At 36.0% G+C, this 27,575-nt stretch overlaps 1 protein-coding gene across 2 annotated transcripts in view; it reads left to right on the top strand.

Annotated features, from left to right (window-relative positions):
• Positions 1-27,575, top strand: part of SYCP1 (synaptonemal complex protein 1) — a 157,933-nt gene that overhangs the window by 55,228 nt on the left and 75,130 nt on the right. For both annotated transcript variants that reach the window (XM_067713404.1, XM_067713413.1), the window contains exons 15-17: positions 1,965-2,026; positions 25,952-26,056; positions 26,858-26,961. In XM_067713404.1, the coding sequence (XP_067569505.1) occupies positions 1,965-2,026; positions 25,952-26,056; positions 26,858-26,961 (271 nt within the window). The remainder of the gene's footprint in view (positions 1-1,964; positions 2,027-25,951; positions 26,057-26,857; positions 26,962-27,575) is intronic.

A 27,575-nucleotide genomic window follows, 5' to 3' on the forward strand; every position in this document is an offset into this window, starting at 1 on the left:
AGAATGATGGAGTGTGCAAAGTATTATGTTTAGGAGAGTATCATTAACAATGATGTAAGTACTCAACATTAGTTTATTTCCTTCTTTGGTTGATAGTATAGTTCTCAAAACCAAAAAATCTTCTTTCTCCCTTACCTTTCACTTCTAATTGGTTATCTAATGCTGTTGTCTCTAACTCTTAATATCTAGCTCTTAAAATCTAACTAATTTAAGGGTTTTTAATGCTTAAATATCTTTTGAATCTTCCCCCTTTTCTTCGTCTCCACAGACCTAGAACAGTTCAAGTCCTCATTTCCTCTTTCCTGGTTTTTAGAGTTTCAAGCACATTCTCTTAGCCTAGGAGAGGGATGCATGTGAGTAACATAATGGAACACAAATTGTATCTGGGACATTATCATAAACCATGCTTCATATTACCCTCATTTGTCCTCATCTTTGTCATCTCTTTTTGTGTTTACTAGGCTTCTATTTGCTTTGGCCTTTATTCATAACCTTCTTTCTTACTGCAGTAGCCCTCATTCTTACTGCATTGTTTCCTGGCTACACTTTGCATTCTTCCTTAATGATATTTTCGTAGGATTACATCTTGATTAGTGTATGCCTCCACTGTCCCCTCAGGAGTTACAATCATTGACCTATCCTAAGACCACTGTTATTCTGTGCACTTCTCAGATACAGCCTACTCTACCCCTTATATCTTGACATTAGCTTGGAACCAGACATCTCTGACCAGAACTAATTGCAGTATCTTTAGAATCAATCTTTTTGTTTCCAGTCTTGTCTACCTTTTGTTCATTCTCTGCATTTATGCTAGAGTGTTCCTTTAAAAATACAAATCTGACTATTCTGTGTTGCAGATTTAAGAGCCATCTAATTGCCTAAATTCAAACTCTTTGTTTCTTCATTGTTCATTTAAAGAATGAGGTAGTGCATACCAAGCAAGTTAAAGACAACTGTAAATTCAGAATCTTTGTCAAATAATTTTTTATGTGTTTCTTTACTTGGTACAGTTTTCTTTGCTTCTTCATGTGTCTCCCATCTTCAGTTCAGTCTAATATAGCTCTAAACAGGTTTTACTCCTGTGGTCAGTTTTCTATCTCTGTGCCCACATTTATTTTCACTCTGGTTGTATAATAGATTCTCCTTCTAGTTTTTTCTATTGCTTCTTCTTTGGTTATTAGATACACAATAACTATAGAACTTAGACTTAGATGTTTCTCATTTAGCTTTGGATATTGATTAGGAACATAACAGACATGGTCTTTGTTCTCATGAGATTTTGCACTCGGAGACACATAAAATGAATAATTACAAATAAATATTTAATTACAAATTGTGATAAGTGCTATGAAGGAATGAAATGAATGAAAATGACAAAATATAAGAAAATAATAAGGCCTAATCTAGATTTGGTGATCAAGGATGGCCTTAAACTGAGACCTAAGTAAGTGAGATTTAGTTAAGGGAAAGCATGTGAGTTGGAGAGAGCTTTTCATTCAGGAGGAAAAGCATGTAGAAATGCCCTGAGGTGTGAAGGAGCTTGGTTAATACATGTGAGTGAATGAAAACCTTTGTGACTAAGTGTAAGAAGAAATATGGAAAGGGGAATGAAGTGAGTATGGGGTAATAAGGACCAAATCAGGTAGGGCCAAGGAAAGGAATTTTGATTTTATTCTGCTGGCAAAGGAACACCACTGAAAGATTTTAATTAGAGGAATGACATGATCTTGTTTACATTTTTAAAGGATCATTGTCACTTCTGTATGGAAGGTAAATTTGATGTTGGGTGGGGAGTGTTGGTAGTGAGGAATAGAAGTGGAGAAATCAGATTGGAGGCTATTTGAATGGTACAACTATGAAAGAATGTCTTTTAAAAATGGAATCTTTTTTTTGTTTTCTTGTCTCTCCTTCCCCATTTTTTTAAATCCAGCTTTTAACACATTTATATTCTTTTGATTTTTTAGAAGAGATGACTAAGCTTAAAAATAACAAAGAAGTAGAACTTGAAGAATTGAAAAAAATCTTGGTAAGTGTATGGTTTCTCTTATTAACATGTAGCAATTATTTTTCAAAATAGTATTAAATCCAGTGACTTAGACTCTCATCCTATAGATGTCTTATGGTAGTTTTTCAACTAAAATATAAAAAAAACTACATTTGGTTTTAGTGAAGCCACATTTCTTATCTCTATCAATTTTTATGGTATATTTGATAACTGTCGGTGTAGGTGTTTATATTACTTAAGCATGTGTTGACAGTACGTTTAAGTGAGATCAAATATGCCTATTCTGTAGATGATTGTAAATTTGGTGTGCGTTTGATAACTTTGAGCCACAAAGCTGCAATTTTGAGAAAGATATGTATGATATCTATTCAGTACCTACGTTTAGTATTCAAATAGAATCATATTTAATGAATTTGTTAGGATAGGCTTCATTATGTTTTACTTGATTATAGTGTGTAGAGCATGGGTTGGTAAACTTTTTTTGTAAAGGACTAGATAGTAAATATTTTAGGCTTTGTGGCTATATACAGAATGTTAATTTTCTCCTCCCCTTCCATTTTTTTTTCTTTTATTTTTAACAATCTTATAAAAATGCAAGAACCATTCTTAGTTCAAGGGCCTACAAAAGAAGGTTGTGGGCTGATTTTGTCTTAGAGGCTGTAGTTTGCCAACCTTTGCTTATAAAAGACAATATTGTTTATCATTACAGGTCTTTGATTTTGGGTTTAACCAATCACATCTCTACCTGATTTTGCAACTCCTAATTCTTCCATCTCTTGGGAAGCACTATTTCCAAATGCTTATCCTTTCTTCAGTGAATTGCTTTTGCACAAATTCTTGCAAATAATAATATTTACATTTCTTTCAAATTTGGTAATGTAAACTTATACTTCAGGTCTCAGCTTAAATATCAATTCTTTAGAAATCTCTCTTGACATTCCTAGCTAGTTTAGGTCTCTGTGTAGCTTGTTCCTCTAGCACCCTGAATTTTTCCTTTATAGCACTTATCACAAATGAAATTTAATTTATTTTTGGTATAATTATTTAAAGCTTTATTCACCCTTTAGAGTCTCCTTTACTTAGCACAGTAGTTGGCACATAGTAGGTGGTCAATAAATAAATAGTGGAATGCTCCAATAAGGGCTAAGAACCTTTGTCCTGTTTGCCCTGTAACCTCAGTACTTAGCACAGTAACTGACACTTTGTAAGCACTTTATAAATATTTGTTGAATGAATTAATACTAAAGTATTATTTTTACACTCCTACATGGACAAGGATTGGTTTAGGTTTTGTTTTATTTGAATAGCCGTTAGAGCATAATTAATATCTTGGTCCTTAGAATCATAATGCTTTGATGGTATCCAGCTTTTTACTTCTTAGCTGTATGACCTAGAGCAATTTACCTAAATTCTTGATGCCTTGGTTTTTCCATTTTATGAAATGGGGGAAATAATTGTACATATCTCATAGGGTGGTTGTGAAGGATGAATAAGATACATTTATTCATTTAACAAACATTTGTTGAGTTCCTTTTATGGTATACTCTGGGGATGCACTGGGGAGCAAATGGATGCATATCCTGTTTTCATGGAGCTAGTCATGAAATAATCATACTTAAATACAAGCAGCCATTCAAAGGTAATAATACAATGGTGTCAAGGGTAATAAAGGATTAGTTTACAGTGTAATAAAGGGATTTGAACTATGTAGAGAGTTTAGGAGACATTTTTTGAAAAAGTAAAGATTGAACTGAAATCCAGAGAAGGAAGGGAAGTGCTTATCAGGTAGAGAAAATATGTGCAAAGGTCATTTGATAGGAAGGAGAATGGTGAATACAACATGGAGTGAAAGAAAGAGTGTGGTGCAAAATGAGGCTAGAGAGGTAGTAGGAGCCTGTTAATTCATGGCCCTTTAAAATCATATCAACAGAATTTTATGTTTATCCTAAGAGGAATGAGAAGCTCTAAAGAATTTCAGCAGGGAGTGACTTGGTCAGATTTGCAATTTGAAGAGCTCATTTGGTTTGCAGTACGGAGAACACAATATATTAAGAGAACAGTTCAGAATAGACAGACAATCACAGGAGCCAGAGAAGAGAACTTAGGCTGGGAGATGATGGTAGTAATGAGATACTACTTTGAGAGATATTTAAGATTTAAATACTTTGGATTGATGTAGGGTACTGATAATACCATTTGTTGAAAAGACTCTCTTTTTCTTTATATATGTATGTGTGTATGTATGTATTTATGTTTTTGGCTGCACCAAGCGGCTTACGGGATCTAAGTTCCTCGACCAGGGATTGAACCTGAGCTCTCGGCAGTGAAAGTGCGGAGTCCTAACCACTGGACCACCAGGGAATTCCCAAGACTCTCCTTTTTCTATTGAGTTACTCTTGCACATTTATAAAAAAAAAATCAATTGACCATATTTGTGTGGGTCTACTTCTGGACTATTTCTGTTTCATTGATTTTTGTGGTCTATCCATTCACCAGTGTTTTGCTTACTGTAGCTTTATAGTGAGTCTTAGATTTGGGTAGTGTGATTCCTCCAGCTTTATTATTCTTTTGTGTATAATTTTTTTAATGTATTTATTTTTTGAATCTAATTGTATTTTATTTTTTCTTCCAGTTTTCTTGAGATATAATTGTCATACAGCACTGTATAAGTTTAACGTCTACAGCATAATGATTTGATTTACATACATTACAATAAGTCTACATCCATCATCTCATATAGATACAAAATTAAAGAAATAGAAAAAAAATTTTCCTTGTGATGAGAACTCTTAAGATTTACTGTCTTAACAACTTTCATAAATAACATACAGCAGTGTGAATTATATCACATTGTACGTTACATCCCTAGTACTGTTTATCTTACAACTGGAAGTTTGTGCCTTTTGGCAGCCTTCATCCAACTCCTTGTCCTCCCTTATTTTCCCCACCCCCATAACCATAAATCTCATCTCTGTTTTATGACTTTGTTTGTTTGTTTTGAAGTATAATTGACCTAAAACAGTATATTAGTTCCTGTTGCACACCAGTGATTTGATATTTCTGTACATTTTGAAACGTTCACTGTGATAAGTCTAGTTACAGTATGTCACCATACAAATATATTACATAGGTATTGACTATATTCCCCACACTGTACATTTCATACCTGTGACTCATTTATTTTGCAACTGGAAGTTTGTACCTCTTAGTCTCCTTTGCCCATTTCTTTCCTACCCTCACCTCTCTCCCCTCTGGCAACCACCTGTTTTTTCACTGTATCTATAACTCTGTTTCTGTTTTGTTGTGTCTGTTCATTTGTTTTGTTTTTTAGATTTCACATATAAGTGAAATCATACAGTATTTGCCTTTCTCTGTACAACTTATTTCAACATAATACCCTCTGGGTCCACCTATGTTGTTGCAGATGAAAAGATTTCATTTTTTTTATGGCTGTTATCTATCTATCTTTCTCACATATTCTTTATCTGTTCATCAATTGATGGGCATTTATGTTGCTTCCATATCTTAGCTATTGTAAATAATGCTAATCCCACCAACAATGCATGAGGGTTCCCTTTGTTCCACATCCTCACCAACACTTGTTATCTCTTATCTTTTGATAATAGCCATTCTGACAGATGGGAGGTAGTATCTCATTGTGGTTTTGATTTGCCTTTCCCTGATTAGTGGTGATGAGCATCTTTTCATGTGCCGGTTGGACATCTTTATGTCTTTGGAAAAATCTCTCTTCAGATCCTTTACCTTGTCCTGTTTTATAATGAGCTTGTTTGGGTTTTTTTTGATGTTGAGTTGTATGAGTTCTTTGTTTCTTTGTATATTGTGGATATTAACCCCTTTTGGATGTATCATTTGCAAATATTTTCTCCCATTCAGTAGGTGGCCTTTTCATTTTTTTGATAGTTTCCTTTTCTATGAAAAAGTTTTTTAGTTTGATATAGTCCAATTTGTTTATTTTGCTTTTGTTTCCCTTGCCTGAGGAAACATATCCAAAAAAGATATTGCTAACACTGATGTCAAATAGTGTACTGCCTATGTTTTCTCCTAGGAATTTTATGGTTTCAGGTCTTGCATTTAAGTCTTCAATCCATTTTGAATTTATTTTTATGCATGGCGTGAGAGAGTAGTCCAGTTTGATTCCTTTGCATGTAGCTGTCCAGTGTTCTCAATACCATTTATTAAAGAGGCTGTCTTTTCCCCATTGTATTTCTTGCTCTTTTGTTGTAGGTTAATTGATTATATAAGCATGGGCTTAGTTCTGCGCCCTCTGTTCTGTTCCATTGATCTATGTGTCTGTTTTGGTGCCAGTACCATACTGTTTTGATGACTGTAGCTTTGTGGTAGAGTTTGAAATCAGGTATCATAATACCTCCTGCTTTGTTCTTTCTCAAGATCATTTTGGAAATCTGAGGTCTTTTGTGTTTCCATACAAATTTTAGAATTATTGTAGTATGGTGAAAAATGCCATTGTTATTTTGATAGGGAATGCATTGAATTTGTAGATTGCCTTGGGTATTGTGGTTGTTTTAATGACATTAATTCTTTGAGTCCATGAATATGGTATACCTTTTCATCTTTTTTTTGTTTGTTTTCAATTTCTTTCATCAGTGTCTTATAGTTTTCCAGGTAGAGATTTTTACTTCCTTACTTAGAGTTATTCATAGGTATTTTATTCTCCTTGATGTGATTGTAAATGGGATTGCTTTCTTAATTTCTCTTTCTGTTAGTTTGTTGTTAGTATATAGAACTGCAGCAGATTTCTGTGTATTAATTTTGTGTCCTGTAACTTTACCAAATTCATGGATGAGTTCTAGTAGTTTTTTGGTGGCGTCTTTAGGATTTTCTGTTTACAGTATCATGTCATATGCAAACAGTGACAATTTTACTTCTTCCTTTCTGATTTGGATTCCTTTTATTTCTTTTTCTTGTATGATAGATGTGGCTAGAATTTCCAATTCTTTGTTAGGTAGAAGTGGCAAGTGTTGGCATCATTGTCTTGTTCCTGATTTTAAAGGAAGTACTTTTGACTGTTGAGTATGATGTTAGCTGTGGGCTTGTCATATATGACCTTTATTATGTTGAGATATATTCCCTCTATACTCACTTTCTGGAGAGTTTTTAGCATAAATGGATATTGAATTTTGTCAAAAACTTTTTCCACATCTATTGAGATGATCATATAATTTTTATTCTTCATCTGGTTAATGTGGTGTATCACATTAATTTGCAGATATTGAGCCATCCTTGCATCCCTGGAATAAACCCCACTTGATCATGGTGTATGATCCTTTTAATGTATTGTTGAATTTGGTTTCCTAATATTTTGTTGAGGATTTTTGTATCTATGTTCATCAATGATATTGGGCTGTAATCTTTTGTTTTTGTGATATCTTTGACTGGTTTTGCTAATAGGATAATACTGGCCTGGCAGGATTAGTTTGGAAGAGTTCCTACCTCTGCAGTTTTTTGGAATAGTTTGAGAAGGATAGGTGTTAATTCTCCTTTAAATGTTTGGTAGAATTCACCTATGAAGCCATCTGGTCCTGGACTTTTGTTTGTTGGAAATTTTTTAAATTACTGATTCAATTTCATTACTGGTAATTGGTCTGTTTATTCTTTCTATGTCTTCCTGGTTCAGTCTTGGAAAATTGTACAATTCTAGGAATTTGTCCTTTTCTTCTAGGCTGTCCATTTTATTGGTGTAAAATTGTTCATAGTAATCTCTCATGATCCTTTGTATTTCTGTGGTGTTGGTTCTATTTATCCTTTTTTATTTCTGGTTTTATTGATTTGGGCCCTGTTTTTCTCTTGATGAGTCTCTTACTAAGGTTTATCAATTTTGTCTATTTTTTCAAATAACCAGCTCTTAGTTTTGTTGATCTTTTCTATTGTTCTCTTAGTCTCTCTTTTTAAAAATTTAGTTCTGATTTTTATGATTTTCTTCCTTCCACTGACTTTGGGTTTTGTGTGTTCTTTTTCTACTTCCTTTGGGTGTAAGATTAAGCTATTTATTTGAGATTTTTCTTGTTTCCTGAGAGGTAGACTTGTATCACTATAAACCTCCCTCTTAGAACTGCTTTTGCTGCATTGCTTAGATTTTGGATTGTTGTGTTTTCATTTTCATTTGTCACCATGTATTTTCTGATTTATTCTTTGATTCCTTCAGTGATCCAGTCGTTGTTTAGTAGCATATTGTTTAGCCTTCACATGTTTGGGAGTTTTTTCCCTTGTAGTTTTTTTCTTTGTAGTTGATTTCTAGTCTCATAGTGTTGTGGTCAGAAAAGATGCTTGACATGAATTGAATTTTCTTAAATTTACTGATTTTTTTTGTGGCCTAGCATGTGGTCTATCCTGGAAAAGGTTCCATGTATACTTGAAAAGAATGTCTATTCTGCTGCTTTTGGATGGAATGTTCTGTATAGATATATTGAGTCCTTTTGGTGTAATGTGTCATTTAAGGCCAGTGCTTTATTGATTTTCTGTCTGGATAATCTGTCTATTGGTGTAAGTGGGATGTTAAAGTTCCCTGCTATTATTGTGTTGCTGTCAATTACTCCCTTTATGTCTGTTAATGTTTGCACTATGTATTTAGGTACTTCTATATGTTGGGTGCATATATATTTATAATTATTATATCGTCCTTTTGATTAATCCCTTAATCATTATGTAATGGACTTCTTTGTCTCTTGTAACAGTCTTTGTTTTACTTTGTCTGATATAAGTATTGTTACCCTGGCTTTCTTTTGATTTACATTTGCATGGAATACCTTTTTCCATGCCCTCACTTTTAGTCTACGTCTTTAGATCTGAAGTGAGTCTCTTGTAAGCAGCATATATATGCATCTTGTTTTTTTGTCCATTCAGTCACTCTGTGTCTTTTGTTGGGAGAATTTAGTCCATTAGTCCTTTTTTTTTTTTTTGTGGTACACGGGCCTCTCACTGTTGTGACCTCTCCCGTTGCGGAGCACAGGCTCCGGACGCGCAGGCTCAGCGGCCATGGCTCACAGGCCCAGCCGCTTCGCGGCACGTGGGATCCTCCTGGACCGGGGCACGAACCTGTGTCCCCTGCATCGGAAGGCAGACTCTCAACCACTGCACCACCAGGGAAGCCCCAGTCCATTTCTTTTAAAGTAATTATTGATAGGTATGTTCTTATTGCCGTTTTAAAATTGGTTTTGTTGTATTTTTCAAAGTTAGACAGGTTTATTGTTTTGTAAGACCTGTCAGAGCTTTCTTTCTTCCTCTTTTTTTTCTTGAACTATAGTTGATTTACAATATTGTGTTATTTTCAGGTGTATAGCATAGTGATTCGGTTTTTTGCAGATTATATTCCATTATAGGTTATCAAAAGGTATTGGGTGTAATTCTGTGTTCTATACAGTATATTCTTGTTGCATATCTATTTTATTTATAAGTAGTTTGTATTTGTTAACCGCATATCCCTAATTTGCTCCTCCCCACTTCCCTCTCCCCTTTGGTAACTACAAGTTTGTTTTCTACATCTGTGATTCTGTTTCTGTTTTGCATATACATTCATTTGTATTATTTTTTAGATTCCACATGTGATATAATGTATTTGTATTTGTATTTCTCTCTCTGACTTATTTTACTAAGCATAATATTCTCTAGGTCCGTCCATGTTGCTGCAAATGGCAGTATTTCATTCTTTCTTATGGCTGAGCAATATTCCATTTTGTGTGTGTGTGTGTGTGTGTGTGTGTGTGTGTGTATACATCTTAATCCAGTCATCTGTTGATGACTATCTGTTGGGTAGCTTCCATGTTTCTGTGTCTTGGCTGTTGTAAATAGTGCTTCTGTGAACAGTGGGGTGCGTATATCTTTTTGAGTTAGTGTTTTAGGTTTTTTGGATATGTGCCCAGGAGTGGAATTGCTTCATCATATGGTAATTCTGTTCTAAGTTTTTTAAAGGAATCTCTATACTGTTTTCCATAGTGGCTGAACCAATTTACATTCCCACCAACAGTGTACCAGGGTTCCCTTTTCTCCACATCCTCTCCAATGTTTGTTATATGTAGACTTTTGATGATAGCCATTCTCAGAGGTGTGAGGTGATATTTAATTGTGGTTTTGATTTGCATTTCTCTAATAATTAGTGACGTTGAGCATCTTTTTATGTGCCTGTTTGCCATTTGTGTATCTTCTTTGGAAAAATATCTCTACAAGTCTTCTGTCCATTTTCTGATTGGATTGGTTGTTTTTGATATTGAGTTGTATGAGCTGTTTTTGTATTTTAAATATTAAAACTCCTTGTCTGGGCTTCCCTGGTGGTGCAGTGGTTGAGAATCCACCTGCTGATGCAGGGGACATGGGTTTGTGCCCCGGTCCGGGAAGATCCCACATGCCGCAGAGTGGCTGGGTCCATGATCCATGGCTGCTGAGCCTGCGCGTCCGGAGCCTGTGCTCTGCAACAGGAGAGGCCACAGCAGTGAGAGGCCCGCGTACCACAAACAAACAAACAAAAAAAACCTCCTTGTCAGTCATATCATTTGCGAATATTTTCTCCTATTTTGTAGGTTGTCTTTTTGTTTTGTCGATGGTTTCCTTTACTGTGCAAAAGCTTTTAAGTTTAATAGGGTCCCATTATTTATTTTTGCTTTTATTTCTTTTGCCTTAGGAGACTGATCCAAGAAGATATTGCTATGATTTATGTTAAAGAGTGTTCTGCCTATGTTTTCCTCTAGGAGTTTTATGGTTTCCAGTCTTACATTTAGGTTTTTAATCCATTTTGTGTTATTTTTATATATGGTGTTAGAGAATGTTTTGATTTCATTCTTTTACATGTAGCTGTCCAGTTTTCCCAGCACCAAAGAGACTGTCTTTTCTCCATTGTACATTCTTGCCCCCTTTGTCGTAGATTAATTGACAATAGGTGTGCGGATTTATTTCTGGGTTCTATTTTGTTCTATTCATCTTTGTGTCTGGTTTTGTACCAGTACCATACTGCCTTGATTACTGCAGCTTTGTAGTATAGTCTGAAGTCTCTGAGGATTATACCTCCAGCTTTGTTGTTTTATTTTTCAGGATTGCTTTGGCAACTCATGGTCTTTTGTGGTTCTATATGTATTTTAGGATTATTTGTCCTAGTTCTGTGAAAAATGTCATGGATATTTTGATAGGGATTGCATTACATTTGTAGATTGCTTTGGGTGGTATGGCCATATTAATAATATTAATTATTCCAATCCAAGAGCACAGGATATCTTTCCATTTCTTTGAATCATCTCCTATTTCCTTCATCAGTGTTTTATAGTTTGCAGAGTTTTCACCTCGTTGTTTAAGGTTATTCTTAGGTATTTTATTTTTCTGATGAAATTTTAAATGGGATTTTTTTTTGCTCTCTCTTTTTGATATTTTATTATTAGTGTATAGAAATGCAACAGATTTCTGTGTATTAATTTTGTGTCCTGCAACTTCACCAAATTCATTGATGAGCTCAAGTAGTTTTTTGGTAGCATCTTTAGTACAGCTTAATCTTGTATTCTACAATCTTGTTGAATTCATCTCTTAGTTCTAATAGTTTTTGGGTGGAGGCTTTAGGGTACTTTGTATAGAGTATCATGTAATCTGCAAACAGTAACAGTTGTACCCCTTTCCTTCCAATTTTGATACTTGTTTTTCCTTCTTGTCTGATTGCTGTGAGTAGGACTTTCAATACTATGTTAAATAGATGTGGTGAGAGTGAGCATTCTTGTCTAGTTCCTGAATTTGGTGGGAAGTCTTTCAGCTTTTCACTGTTGAATATTACTTTGGCTGTGGGTTTTTCATAAATGGCCTTTATTATATTGAGATATGTTTACTCTGTACCAACTTTGATGAGAGCTTTTATTGCGAATGGATGATGAATTTTGTTAAACATTTTTTTCTGCATCTGTTGGAATGATCATGGGGTTTTTTGTCTTTCCTTCCGTTAATGTGGTGTATCACATTGATTGACTTGCATATGTTGAACCAGCCTTGTGGCCCTGGAATAAATCCAACTTGATCATAGTGCATCATCTTTTTATGTATTGTTGAATTTGGTTTGCTAATATTTTGTTGAGGATTTTTACATATATATTCATAAAATATATTTTCTCTTTTTGTAGTGTCTTTGTCTGATTTTGGTATCAGGGTAACAGTGGCCCTGTGGAACGAATTTGGGAGTGTTTCCTCTTCAATTTGGGGGAATAGTTTGAGAAGGATAGGTCTTAGCTCTTCTCTATATGTTTAGTAGAATTATCCTGTGAATTTATCCTGTTCTGGACTTATGTTTGCTGGGAATTTTATTACAGATTCAATTTCGCTTTTAGTGAGCAGTCTGTTTCAATTGTCTGTTTCTTCTTGACTCAGTCCTGGCAGGCTGTATGTTTCTAGGAATGTGTCCATTTCTTCTAGGTTCTTCAGTTTATTGGCATATAATTGCTGATAATATTCTCATGACTTTTTGTATCTCTGTGGTATTGGCTGTTATTTTTCCTGTTTCATTTCTTATGTTGTTTGTTTGGGTCCTCTTTTTTATCTTCTTGGTGAGTCTCGCTGAAGGTTTATCAATTTTGTCAAAAAATCAGCTCTTGTTTTTATTGATATTTTCTTTTTTTTTGGTCTCTTATTTATTTCCTCTCTGATCTTTATTGTTTCCTTCTGTCTGCTGACTTTTGTCTTTGTTTTTCTTCTTCTAATTCTTTTAGGTGATAGGCTAGGTTGTTTTGATTTTCTTTGTTTCTTGAGGAAGGCCTGTATCACTATAAACCTCTCTCTTAGAACTGCTTTTGCTGCATCCTATAGATTTTGGAACGTTGTGTTTTCATTTTCCTCAAGGTATTTTGATTTTCCCTTTGATTTCATTGGTGACCCATTTTTTTTTTAGTAGCATGTTGTTCAGTTGCCACATGGTTGTTCTTTTCCCATTTTTCTTTCTGTAGTTGATTTCTAGTTTCATACAATTATTGGAAAAGATGCTTGATAAAATTTCTGTCCTCCTAAATTTGTTGAGGCTTGTTTTGTGATGTAGTATGTGATCTATCCTGGAGAATGTTCTATGTCAACTTGAAAAGAATGTGTATTCTGCTTTTTTGGGGATGTAGCATCCTGTACATAGCAATTAAGTCCAACTGGTCTATTGTGTCATATAGGACCTCTGTTGCCTTATTGATTTTCTGTCTGGATGATCTGTCCATTGATGTCAGTCGAGTGTTAAAATCTCCTATTATCATTGTATTATTTTCAGTTTCCCCCTTTATGTATGTTAGTATTTAAATGTTTAGTGCTCCTGTATTGGGTGCGTATATGTTAGTGAGTGTAAAATCCTCTTCTTGTATTGATACCTTTATCATTGTATGATGCTCTTCTTTATCTTTTGTTATAGCCTTTGTTTTAAAACATATTTGGTCTGATATGAGTATTGCTACCCCCACTTTCTTGTTTCTGTTTGCATGAAATCTTTTTCCGTCTGCTTACTTTCAGTCTGTGTATTTCACTCTGAAGTGAATCTCTTGTAGTTAGCATATTGAAGGCTCTTGGTTTTTTTAGTCCAATCACCCACCATATATTTTGATGGGAGCATTTAGTCTATTAAAATTGAGTGTAATTATTTATATGCATGTACTTATTGTTATTTTTTTCCTTGTTTTCCAGTTGTTTTTGTAGTTCTTCTTTTTTATTTCTTCTTTTTGTTTTTCCCACTGTGGTTTGATGATTTTCTTTTGTAATATTCTTATGTTTCTCTCTCTTTTTTTTGTGTGTGTGTGTATCTATTGTAGGTTTTCGATTTGTGGTTACCATGGGGTTCATCTATGTTGACCATAATCATATCTATTGCTTTAAACTGATAGTTATTTAAGTTCAAGCACATTCTAAAAGATCTACATTTTTTTACTCCCCTCCCCCCAATTTTGTGATTTTGATGTCCTATTTTACATTTTCATGCTTATCCCTTTATTATTTATTGTAGTTATAGTTGCTTTTACAATTGTTGTTTGTTTTTTAATATGTGTACTAGCTCATTTAAGTGATCTTCAATCCTTGTTATTTATCTGCCTTTCCTGTTGGGATTTTCCCTTTCCTGTAGATTCTTACTTCTTTTTCATTTAGAGAAGTTCCTTCAACATTTCTTTTAGGATAGGTTTAGTATTGCTGAATTCTTCTAGTTTCGCTTGTCTGTGAAATTCTTTCTCTCTTCTATTGTAAATGATAGTCTTGCTGAGTAGAGTATCCTAGTTTGCAGGTTTTTCCTTTTCATGACTTTGAATATATCATGCCAGTCCCTTTTGGTCTGCAATGTTAGTGTAGAAAAATCGGCTGATAGCCTTATGCGGGTTCCTTTATACGTGACTCTCTTTTTCTCTTGCTGCCTTTAGAATTCTCTCTTTAACTTTTGCTGTTTTAATTATGACATATCTTGGTGTGTGTCTGTTTGGGTTTATCTTGTTTGGGACTGTCTGTGCTTCCTGTACCTGAATATCTGTTTCCTTCTTTAGGTTAGGGAAGTTTTCAGCTGTAATTTCATCAAGTACATTTTCGACCTTTTTCTCTCTCTCTTCTCCCTTCTGGGACCCCTATAATGTGGAAGTTGACATGTTTTATATTATCCCATAGACCTTGTATGTTGCTTTCACCATTAATTTTCATTTATCTTTGTCTGCCATTCTGATTGGGTGATTTACATTTTTCCACCTTCCAGATCACTTATGAATTCTTTTGTGTCATTTAGTCTGTGAGTCATTACCTCTAGAGTGCTTTTTATCAGAAATTGAATGTTCTATTTTTGATTAGATCTTCTGTATAATTTCTAGTTCCTTGTTAAAATGTTTAGATCTATTCTCTTTCTTAATTTAGTGTTTTCATTACCAACGTTTTGAACTTGTGTGTTGTACTGATTATCTCTGTTTCATTATTTTTCAGGGGATTTCTCTTGCTCTTTCAATTATGAGTTGTTCCTCTGCCTTTTCATTTTACTTAACTTTTTCTGTCTCTATGAATTTAGGTGAAACAGTTATCTACTGTGGTCTTGAAGGGGTGTTTTTATGTGGGAGCATTCCTGTGTAGACCGCATGTGCCCAGTGTTTTTAGTGTAAGGGCTGGATTTGGTGTGGAGACCAGTCACATCTTTCCCCAGGGTGTGCCGGCCACTATCACCTTGATAGGGTATGTGGCTGGTGTTTGAGGAGCTAAAGCCTGCACAGGGTGTGAGGTGTGACTTCTTCTCTGCTCAGTGGCAATCCCCACCCTTTCAGTTCCTAAGTTGCAGGAGTGGATGCCCTGAGGGTTGGGATAGAGCTGGCTGTGTTCCCTTAAGTGTGTATTTTTTCCTTCTCCTCGTGCTGGATCCTTTGCCCCAAAGGAGGGGAATGCTGTATAGAAAGTGGGGCTCGTGGGCTAACAGAGGTCCAGTCCGCTACCTGCATATGTGTCTGTGGCTCCACTCACTCAGCCCAAGGTCACGTCTTTTCCCCTGTTGTCATTGTCCCAGATCTAGTGCAAGGTTATGGCATGGAGTGGGCAGGGCCGGAGCATTAACTTGATTGACACTGGAGATAGTGACGTTATGGTTGCAGGAATTGAAGTGGCTGTGCTGCCATCAGAAGCCTGGGCTACTTCTGTGGCACTGTTTGAGGAAGCACCAACAATGGCTGCCGCCACCCTACCTGGACCACACCCCAGGCTCTTGGGCCGCCTCTGCATTCCTAGATCGAGTCTTTTCCCAGGACCTGGCTTTCCTAGATCCAGTGCCAAGATGTTGCATGGAGTGAGTGGGGCCAAGGTGTTCACTCAGCTTGGACTGGGGAGTGCTCAAGGTGCTAGCCTCTAGGGCAGACCTCTCCCTGCCCTGCCTGGTGGCAAGCCAGCACCCACTCACTCCTCACAAGTAGAGTCTAGACACCTCCAGCCTTTCTCTCTGTCCCAGCAGTTCTCCAAATAGCCAAAGGGGCTTGTCTCCTCTATGTAATACCTCAGGACTGGGATACCCAGTCTGTGGCTCAACCCACTTACTCCCCACAGTGAGTGTCCCCCCATGCAATTTCCCTTTTCTTCTTAGTCCCCTCCCAGGGGCACAGGTCCCAACTTGATGCTTTTCTTCCTGTCCTACCTGATTACATGGGAATCATTCTTGCATCCCTGGTTGTATAGGAGTTCCTCTGTCAGTTTCCAGTTTTCCATGAGAATTGTTCCATGTATAGATGTATTTTTAACGTATTTGTGGGGAAAGGTAAGTTCCATATCCTCCTACTCCACCATCTTGGTCCCCTCCTTGAGTTGTTTTTGTAGTTCTTTTTTGCTCTCTTCCTTTATGATTTGATGGCTATCTCTAGTGTTATGTTTGGGTTCGTTTCTATTTTGTGTGTATGTATCTATAATAGATTTTTGACTTGTGGTTACTATGAGGTTTATATACAGCAGTCTATCTATCTATCTATCTGATTAAGTTTTTAATGTCTTAAGTTCAAATGCATTTTAACAACCCTGCATTTTTACTCCCTTCTCTCCATGATTACTATTTTTGACATCATACTTTTCATCTTTTTGTTTTGTGTATCCCTTAACTACTTATGGCAGATAAAGTTGATTTTATTACTTTTGTCTTTTAACCTTTCTACTAGCTTTGTACATGAGCTGGTTTGGTGGTGCTGAACTCTTTTAGCTTTTCTTTTCTGTAAAACTTTTGATCTCTTTATCAAATCTGAGTGAAAGCCTTGCCAGGTAGAGTATTCTTGGTTGTTAAGTTTTTCCCTTTCACCAGTTTAAATATATCATGCCACTCCCTTCTGGGCTGTGGAGTTTCTGCAGAAAAGTCAGCTGATAGCCTTTTGGGAGTTCTCATGTGCATAACTTCTTTTCCATTGCTGCTGTTAATATTCTCTCTTTATCTTTAATTTTTGCTATTTAAGTTACAGTGTGTCTTGGTGTGGCCCTGTTTGGGACTCTTTGTTCTTTCTGAACCTTGATGTCTGTTTCCTTTCCCAGGTTAGGGAAGTTTTCTGCTATTATGTCTTCAAATATGTCCTCTGGCCTTTTCTCTCTCTGTTCTTCTGGGCCCTCTATAATGCAGATGTTAATACTCTTGATGTTGTCATGGAAGTCTCTTAAACTGTCCTCATTTCTTCTTATTCTTTTTTCTGTTCATCTTCAGTAATTTCCACTACTCTGTCTTCCAGCTCACTGATCCATTCCTCTGTATTGTCTAATCTACTGTTGATTTCTTCTAGTGTATTTTTAAAATTTCAGTTATTGTATTCTTCATCTCTGTTTGGGTCTTCTTTATATTTTCTAACTTTTTGTTAAAAACTTCTAACTTCCCCCCTGTTCATCCAATTTTCTCCCATGTTCTTTGAGCATTTTTCAATCATTACCCTGAACTCTTTTGGGTAGATTCTTATCTCCACTTCACTTTGTTGTTCCTACATTTAGAACATATTCCTCTGTTGCCTCATTTTGCCTAATTTGCTGTTTTTATTTCTATGTATTTAGAAGGTTGGTTATATTTCCTGACCTTTGAGATGTGGCCCTTTATAGGAGACATCCTATGTGTCCCAGCCACATATTTTCCTCTGGTCATCAGAACTATATGCTTTAGGGGTGCCCCCTATGTGGGCCATGTTTTTCCTTCTGTTGTGGTGGGCTGCCTACTTTGGGTGGTCTTACAGGTGTGGGTGGCCCCGGTCCAGTTGGTTGCCAGGCCCTGCCTTGTGTGGAGGCTGCTGCCCACTGATGGGTGGGGCTGGGTCACAAGGTGGCTGGCTGTGGAGCCTCAGGAGATCCTAGGGCTAGTGCTGACCTATGGGTGGGCAGAGCTGGGTTCTGGGATGAGTAGTTGTATTGCTGGGGTCTTGCATCTAGTATCGGCCTGCTGGTGGGCATGGCTGATTCCTGACACTACTGGCTCTGGGGTCCGGGGTATCCCAGAGCTGTTGTCAGCCTGAAGGTTGGTGGGGCTGGATAATTGGATGGCTGGCTGAGGGGGTCCAAGGCATCTCAGAACTGGTATTGGCCTGCAGGTGGGCAGGTTCAGGGCCCGGGGGTCCTGAGACTGGTGCCAGCCTCCTGGTACGTGGACTGTTTTCTGACAAGGCAGGCTGTGTGGCTGCAGTGGTCCTGTGCCTGTTGTTCACCCACTGGTGGGAAGGGTGGGAGCCCAAGGGATCCTGGGGTTTGTGCTCACCAACTGGTGGGTGAGGCTGGGTCCTCGTGTTTGTGCTGGCTCACTGGTGGGTAGAGCTGGTTCCTGAGATCTCTGATTGTAGGGCCCTGGTGGTTCCAGGGCTGGTGCTGGTGCACTGATGTGTGGGGCCGAGTCCTTTGCCTTCTCGTGGATAGGACCATGTCTTGGGTTGGCTGTGGGCTTTGGGGCTCTTAAGGAAGTTGGCCTGTTGGTGGGTGGGGCTGTATCTGGCTAGTTGCTTGGCTTGAGGTTCCCAGTATTAGAGTCTTCAGGCTGTTGAGGCAGACTGGGTCTTGGCACTAATAAGCTAGAGGGGGAGAATTCCAGAATGTTGCTTGCCAGCACAAGTGTCCTCGTAGTAGAACGAGCTCCAAAAATTGGCTGCTGCCAGTGTCTGTGTTCCCAGGGTGGGCTCCACTTGCCTCATGCCTCTCTAGGAGCCTCTCTGGTGTCAGCAGGTGGGTCTGATGCAGGCTCCTTTCAAATTACTCTTTCTTTCCCTGGGTCCCAGAGCATGTGAGATTTTGTGTGCACTCTTTAAAAGTGGAATCTCGATTTCCCATAGCCGTTTGGCTCTCCTGAAAGTAAATCCCACTGGCCTTCAAAGGCAGATGTTTTGGGGACTCATCTTCTGGTGCAGGGACCCTAGCCTGGGAGCCCAGTGTGGGACTTGGACTCCGTGCTCTTTGGGGAGAATCTCTGCAATTTCAATTATTCTTCTGTTTGTGGGTTGCCCACCCTGGGGGTATGGGTCTTGACTATACCACATATCTGCCCCTCCTACCCATCTCATTGTGGTTCCTTTTTTATTTCTTTAGTTGTAGAAGAACTTTTCTCTAGTCTTCTGGTCTTTCTCATCAACAGTTTCTGTGTAAATAGTTTAATTCTGGTATGCTGATAGGGGGAGGTGAGCACAAGGTCTTCCTACTGTGCCATCTTGGCCACACCCCCAACCTTTTCCACAAAATATTTATTTATTTATTAAAGATGAATTATTTTGTGTATTTTTTTATTCTTCCATACTTCCAATGTGATATTGAATAGGAGTGATGATTGTGTACATCTTTGATGTCCTGATCTTAAGGGAAAAACATTTAGTGTTTAACTATTAACTATAATGTTAATTATAGGTTTTTTGTTGACTTTCCCATGTATTCCTAGTTTGTTGAGAATTTTTACTATGAATCTGTGTTGAATTTTGTCAAATTATTTTTACGTGTCATTTGATATGATCATGTGGTTTTTCTTCTTTAGACTATTAATATGGTGTTTTACATTGATTAATTTCCAAACATTGAACCAACCTTGTATTCCTGGGAAAAATCTCACTTGGTGTGGTGTATAGGCATACTTCGTTTTATTGCACTTCACTGCAGATAATTGCATTTTCTGTAAATTGAAGGTTTGTGGCAATGCTGCCTCAAGCAAGTATATTGGCACTATTTTTCCAACAGCATTTGCTCACTCTGTGTCTTGGTGTCACTTTTTGGTAATTCTCATGGTATTTCAAACTTTTTCATTATTATTATATTTGTTACAGTGATCTGTGATCAGTGATCTTTGTTACTAGTGCAGAAAGATTACAAATAATGTAATGATGGTTAGCATTTTTTTAGCAATGAAGTATTTTTTTTCCCTCTCCCACCCACCTACCCCTGGCAACCACCAGTCTATTCTCTATAACCATGACTCCGTTTTTGTTTCTTAGGTAGGTTCATTGGTGTCATATTTTAGATTCCATATATAAGTGATATCACATGGTATTTGTCTTTCTCTTTCTGACTTACTTCACTTTGTATGGTAATCTCTAGGTTCATCCATGTTGCTGAAAATGGCATTATTTTGTTTGGTTTTATGCCTGAGTAGTATTCCATTGTATATATATACCACATCTTCTTTATCCATCTATCTGTCGATGGACATTTAGGTTGTTTCCATGTCTTGGCTATTGTGAATAATGCTGCTATGAACATAGGGGTACATATATCTTTTTGAATTATAGTTTTGTCTGGATAGATGCCCAGGAGTGGGCTTGCTGGATCCTATGGTAATTCTATTTTTAGTTTTCTGAGAAAACCTCCATACTGTTCTCCACAGTGGCTGCACCAACTTATATTCCCACCAACAGTGTAGGAGGGCTCCCTTTTCTCCACACTGTCTCCAGCATTTGTTATCTGTAGACTTTTTAATGATGCCATTCTGACTGGCGTGAGGTGGTACCTCATTATAGCTTTGATTTGCATTTCTCTAATAATTAGCGATGTTGATCATCTTTTCATGTGTCTATTGGCCATCTGTATATCTTCTTTGGAGAAATGTCTCTTTAGGTCTTCTGCCCATTTTTCGATTGGGTTGTTTGTTTCTTTATTGTTGTTGTATGAGCTGTTTGTATATTTTGGAAATTAAGCCCTTGTTGGTCACATCGTTTGCAATTATTTTTTCCAATTCTGTAGGTTGTCTTTTTGTTTTGTTTATGGTTTCCTTTGCTGTGCAAAAGCTTGTAAGTTTGATTAGGTCCCACTTATTTATTTTTGTTTTCATTTCTATTGCCTTGGGAGACTGACCTAAGAAAAAATTGGTATGATTTATGTCAGAGAATGTTTTGCCTGTGATCTGTTATAGGAGTTTTGTGGTGTCATGTCTTATGTTTAAGTCTTTAAGCCATTTTGAGTTTATTTCTGAGTGTGGTGAGAGGGTGTATTCTTTTTTATTTTTTTAACATCTTTATTGGAGTATAATTTCTTTACAATGGTGTGTTAGTTTCTGCTTTATAACAAAGTGAATCAGTTATACATATACCTATGTTCCCATATCTCTTCCCTCTTGCGTCTCCCTCCCTCCCACCCTCCCTATCCCACCCCTCTAGGTGGTCACAAAGCACCGAGCTATCTCCCTGTGCTATGCGGCTGCTTCCCACTAGCTATCTATTTTACGTTTGGTAGTGTATATATGTCCATGCCACTCTCTCACTTTGTCACAGCTTGCCCTTCCCCCTCCCCATATCCTCAAGTCCATTCTCTAGTAGGTCTGTGTCTTTATTTCTGTCTTACCCCTACGTTCTTCATGATATATTTTTTTCATAAATTCCATATATATGTGTTAGCATACTAACTTCACTGATTTACATGCAGCTGTCCAACATTCCCAACACCACTTGCTGAAGAGACTTTTCCCATTGTATATTTTTGCCTCCTTAGTCAAAGGTTAATTGACCGTAGGTGTCTGGGTTTATTTAGCAATGAAGTATTTTTAAAAAACTTTATTTATTTATTTCTTTTTGGCTGCATTGCGTCTTCATTGCTGTGCACGGGCTTTCTCTAGTTGCAGCGAGTGGGGCTACTCTTTGTTGTGGTGCACGGGCTTCTCATTGAGGTGACTTCTCTTGTGGCAGAGCATGGGCTCTAGGTGTGTGGGTTTCTGTAGCTGTGGCAAGTGGGCTCAGTAGTTGTGGCTCATGAGCTCTAGAGCACAGGCTCCGTAGTTGTGGCATACGGGCTTAGTTGCTCCGTGGCATGTGGGATGTTCCCGGACCAGGGCTTGAACCCATGTCGCCTGCTTTGGCAGGTGGATTCTTAACCACTGCTCCATCAGGGAAGTTCTGAAGTATTTTTAAATTAAAGTATGTACATTGTTGTTTTTAGACATAATGCTATTGAACACTTAATAAACTAAGAATAGTGTAAACATAACTTTTATGTGCACAGAAAGTTCCTGTGCCTTGCTTTATTGTGATATTTGCTTTATTGCAGTATTCTGTAATGAACCCACAATATCTCTGAGATATGCCTGTATTATTCTTTTTCTGTATTGTTGAATTTTTTTGTTAATATTTAGTTGAGGATTTTTGTTTTCGTGTTCATGAGAGTTATTGGCCTATAGTTTTCTTGGACTGTCTTTCACTGGTTTTGGAACCAGGCTAATGCTGGCCTCATAAAATGAGTTGGGAATCATTTCTTTCATTTCCATTTTCTGGAAGAGATTATATAGAATTAGTATTATTTCTTTTTTAAATGTTTGGTAGAATTCTCCAGAGAAATCATGTGGACCTAGAGATTGCTTTTTGGCAAGATTTTTAACTATGAATTTTATTTATTTTTTCTATAGAATTATTCAAGTTACTTGCTTTATCTTGGGTGATTTTGGTAGTTTGTGGTTTTTAAGGAATTAACCCATTTCATTAACTTTGTCGACTGTCTGTGCATGGAGTTGTTTGTAGCACTCCCTGCAATTATTTTTTTAATGTCTTTGGAGTCTGTAGTGTTACTCTTATTTTCATTGCTGATATTGGTGATTTATGTCTTCTCTCTTTTTTCTTTGTCAGTCATTTTATTTTTAACATCTTTATTGGAGTATGATTGCTTTACAATGGTGTGTTAGTTTCTGCTTTATAACAAAGTGAATCAGTTATACATATACATATGTTCCCATATCTCTTCCCTCTTGCATCTCTCTCCCTCTCACCCTTCCTATCCCACCCCTCTAGGTGGTCACAAACCACCGAGCTGATCTCCCTGTGCCATGCAGCTGCTTCCCACTAGCTATCTATTTTATGTTTGGTAGTGTATATATGTCCATGCCACTCTCTCACTTTGTCACAGCTTACCCTTCCCCCTCCCCATATCCTTAAGTCCATTCTTTAGTAGGTCTGTGTCGTTATTCCCATCTTACCCCAGGTTCTTCATGACCTATTTTTTTTTCTTACATTCCATATATATGTGTTAGCATACGGTATTTGTTTTTCTCTTTCTGACTTACTTCACTCTATGACAGACTCTAGGTCCATCCACCTCACTACAAATAACTCAATTTCATTTCTTTTTATGGCTGAGTAATATTCCATTGTATATATGTGCCACATCTTCTTTATCCATTCATCCAATGATGGACACTTAGGTTGCTTCTATCTCCTGGTTATTGTAAATGGAGCTGCAATGAACATTTTGGTACATGACTCTTTTTGAATTATGGTTTTCTCAGGGTATATGCCCAGTAGTGGGATTGCTGGGTCGTATGGTAATTCTATTTTTAGTTTTTTAAGGAACCTCCATACCGTTCTCCATAGTGGCTGCATCAACTTGCATTCCCACCAACAGTGCAAGAGTGTTCCCTTTTCTCCACACGCTCTCCAGCATTTATTATTTCTAGATTTTTTGATGATGGCCATTCTGACCAGTGTGAGATGATATCTCATTGTAGTTTTGATTTGCATTTCTCTAATGATTAATGATGTTGAGCATTCTTTCATGTGTTTGTTGGCAATCTATATAACTTCTTTGGAGAAATGTCTGTTTAGGTCTTCTGCCCATTTTTGGATTGGGTTTATTGGTTTTTTGTTATTTAGCTGCATGAGCTGCTTGTAAATTTTGGAGATTAATCCTTTGTCAGTTGCTTCATTTGCAAATATTTTCTTCCATTCTGAGGGTTGTCTTGTGGTCTTGTTTTCTTTGTCAGTCTTGATAGAGTTTTATTACTTTATCAATCTTTTCAAATAACCAGCTTTCTATTTCATTGATTTTCTCTGTTGGTTTTTGATTTTCAATCTCACTGATTTCTTCTCTTTATTCCTTCCTTCTGTTTGCTTTGTGTGTATTTGCTCTTTTTCTATGTTTTTAAGGTGGAAACTTAGATTGCTCTTTTGAGACTTTTCTAATGTAAACATTTAATATTATAAATTTCCTCTAATCACCTCTTTAGCTTTAGCCCACAAATTTTGATATGTTGTATTTTCATTTTCATTTATTTTCTGATTTCTCTTGAGATTTATTCTTTGACCCTGGGGTTATTTATAAGTCTGTTATTTATTTTCTGTGTATTTGGAGATTTTGCTGTTACATTTCTGTTATTCATTTCTAGCTTAATTCCATTATGGTCAAATAATATACTTTATTACTTAAATTTGTTATGGTTTGTTTTAGAAATCATGATCTCGTATATCTGAGTGAATGCTCCATGTGCACTTGAAAAGAATATTTCCTCTGCTATTGTTAGGTGGAACGTTCTATAAATGTCAATTAGGTACAGTTGGTTGATGGTATTGTGAAAACTCTTTTGGTTTTGATTGATTTTTGTCCAGTTCTATTGTGTACTGAAAGATGGGTATTAAAATCCCTTACTTTGATTTTGTAATTGTCTGTTTCTCTCTAATTCTGTCAATGTTTGCCTTGTGTATTTTGAATTTCAGTTAAAGGTTTTACATTTATATATAACTATTATCTCTTCCAGCTGAATTGACTCTTTGGTCATGATTGAATGCCTGTCTTTATCTCTGATAATACTGTCTCATTTTGAAGTCTGTTTTAACTGATATTATTATGGCCATTAGTTTTCTTATGTTTATTGTTTACATGGCATATCTTTGAGTCTTTATATTTGTAGATATTTGTACATATCTATATATGTATAGATATATACCTGATTATAATTGGGTCTTCCTATGTACTATTTCTATAGTTATCTTTTTTAAATCACAAATATGATCATGTTATATTGCTATATCAAAACTTTCAATAGCTCTACATTGCTTATAGGTAAAATTCAAAATCTATAACTGCAATTAGTGGATTTTATAGTTTTTAATCTCAGACCTCTTATTGGCAAGGCTTTAATAAAATTATTATAATCTCATGCTTAAGTAAACAAAATAAAAATTGAATTCATAATCTTATGCTCTGTTGGATAACAGGAAGAAGTAATAGAAATTAAGCACTCATAACTAAAGAGTTAATGGTTAGATTATAGTTTGTTTTACTCAGTAGCTAGAGCTATGCTAACCAGTATGGTAGCCACTGGCCAAATGTGTTATATTTAAATTAATTAAAATAAATCAAATTAACAAGTCAGTTTCTAAGCTCCAGTGGCCCACATTTGAAGGACTAATAGCTACCATATTGGACAGGATGGAAAATGTTCCTATTGTTGCAGAAAGTTTTGTTGTATAGGACTTGTCTAGAGCAGGGGTTGACAAAATTTTTATGTGAAAGGCCAATAGTAAGTTTTTAGGCTTTGCGGGCCATATGGTCTCTGCTGCAGCTATTCAACTTTGCTGTTACAGGGCAAGACAGGCATAGATAATATATAAACAACTAGGTTGGCTATATTATGGTAAAGAATTATTAAAAACAGGCAGTGGCTGGGTTTGATCTGTGAGCTGTAGTTTGCTGACCCATGGTTGTCTAGAACATTGAATTAAATTCTTGACACCTCATTTAGAATGGTATGTTGACAAAGTGAGCCCATCCTGAAGGAATGAGGCAATATAAAACCATTCCATAGGAATATATAATAAAAATAATTAGAAATTTTAGGGTAGCTAAGAGAAAAGTTCAGGAGTGATGATAGCTCTTCAAATATTTCTCAGCTATCATGTGAAAAGAGGAATTAGACTTTGTGATTAAGGAACACAGAACAATGACCATTGCATGAAAGTTACAGGAAGAGCATTTTAGTAAAATGTAAGTACAAACTGGGTTGATAGAATAGTGAGTTAAGTAATAAGTGCTAATAAATTAAAGTGATTTATGCATAAGGTGAGGTTTGAATTCAGTGACCTGTATGACTTATTTTTTTTAAATAAAAAATTCCAGGGCTCTGCCCATTAAATCCTCTGTTATCATATTTAGTTTGGGAATTTACTTAATGACTTGTTTTCTCTTTTTTAAAAATTTGAGCCAAAGAGAAATTCATAATTCTCTTCACAACTCTGTTTGAGCAGCTTGATTATCTTGAATGTGTGTGTGCTTTGATTGTCATGATTTGTTAATGTCCTTAAATAGGCAGAAAACCAAAAGCTTTTAGATGAGAAGAAACAATTTGAGAAGATTGCTGAAGAATTAAAAGGAGCAGAACAAGAACTAACAGGGCTTCTCAAAACCAGAGAGGTTTGTTTAAAAAGGATACATTTTTTTTTCAAGTGTTTTGTTAGTAGGATACAGATTTACATTGTAGATTATGGTGTGGCTGTTAGATTTGTGCAAGATTGCTTCACAAAATTCCTCTGGAAGATGCGTTCCTGCTACATTTAGTATGCTAACAATTGATTTAAAGCACATTTAGAGAACCTGCATATTATAATGAGGAAGAGAAAGGTCAACATTTTAGATACCAATAGTATACATAATGCCATGGCTTATAACAATTACATTTCTTGATGTCTTGAGTATTTCTTAATTGATACATTTAAATTTTAGCCTTTATTAAGTTCTTAGCTTACAGTAGTTTTTATAGTGCTCATGTTATAATTTTAGAATGTCTTTTATTTTTAAAAAGTATGTTTTTAGTCTATTACAGTATTACATTGTAATTGTCTTTCTAATATAGTAAGAACAGCTTAGTTTTTCAAGTACTGCCTGATTTCATTAATGCATTTCTTCTTAAAAATGTGACATTTTAATTGAAATTAATTACTTGGTAGTATAAAATTGACAATAGTATTTTATAATATGTAAATATAATTTTACTGGTTGAGCTTCAGAATATCAAGATGGAATTTACTTATAGTATTGCATTTGTCATTGCTCATTGTTTTAAAATTATAATGACTATGGCATTGAATCAATTTAAATTTTAAAAATTTGACATATTTTTGCCAAAGATATAACTTGCTTACATGGAGTGACCATACTTTTTAAGTGAGAAAACTGTAAAAACATTTGCTGTGATAATACATGTTTATTTTCCAGAAAAAAGTACATGATTTGGAAATACAGTTAACTGCCATTGCAACAAGTGAACAGCATTATTCAAAACAGGTTAAAGAGCTGAAAACTGAGCTTGAAAATGAGAAGTATGTTTTCTATCTATAAAGTAGCTTATGTATTCAATTCCTAAGCTTTCTGTAATACTGTAAAGTATTAACTACTTTCCGAAGTAGGTAATACTAAATTAGTAAATTATGTGTAATACTTTTTTGAATAGGCTTAAAGTTGTGTTTTATTTCTGATTAAAGATCAAAATAATGTGTCAATTTCATTGTTAAAGGAGGTACGTATTATTGACATAAGAAGAGTATATATCACAAACTTGAGAACTGCATTAGAAGAGCGATATGTTCTTTTCTTGGAGATTATTTAGCTCCTCATAAAAATAATCATTTGTAGTTGTAACTAGTTATTTTGATTGTTTTACTAAATTACTACATAGGTTTGTATTGATGAACTGACAAAATATAAATTCATTTCTCACATTGTCCAAACATAATATTTAGTTGTTTCACCTACTTAGTAAATTTAATTTCTAGAGAAAGTGGGAGGAAATGATTGTTGTGTTGTTACTCAGGGAGAACTAAACTGAAGCAGGCAATCTAGTGGTGAGCATGATTTTTGCTTTCTGGTTGCTTCTCAACTCTAGATAAAAATGAGAAATAAGTAATTTACTCAGCATCTTGTCACTTCTCTTTCA

This window comes from Pseudorca crassidens, chromosome 2 (assembly GCF_039906515.1).
Source record: "Pseudorca crassidens isolate mPseCra1 chromosome 2, mPseCra1.hap1, whole genome shotgun sequence".
NCBI lineage: Eukaryota > Metazoa > Chordata > Mammalia > Artiodactyla > Delphinidae > Pseudorca > Pseudorca crassidens.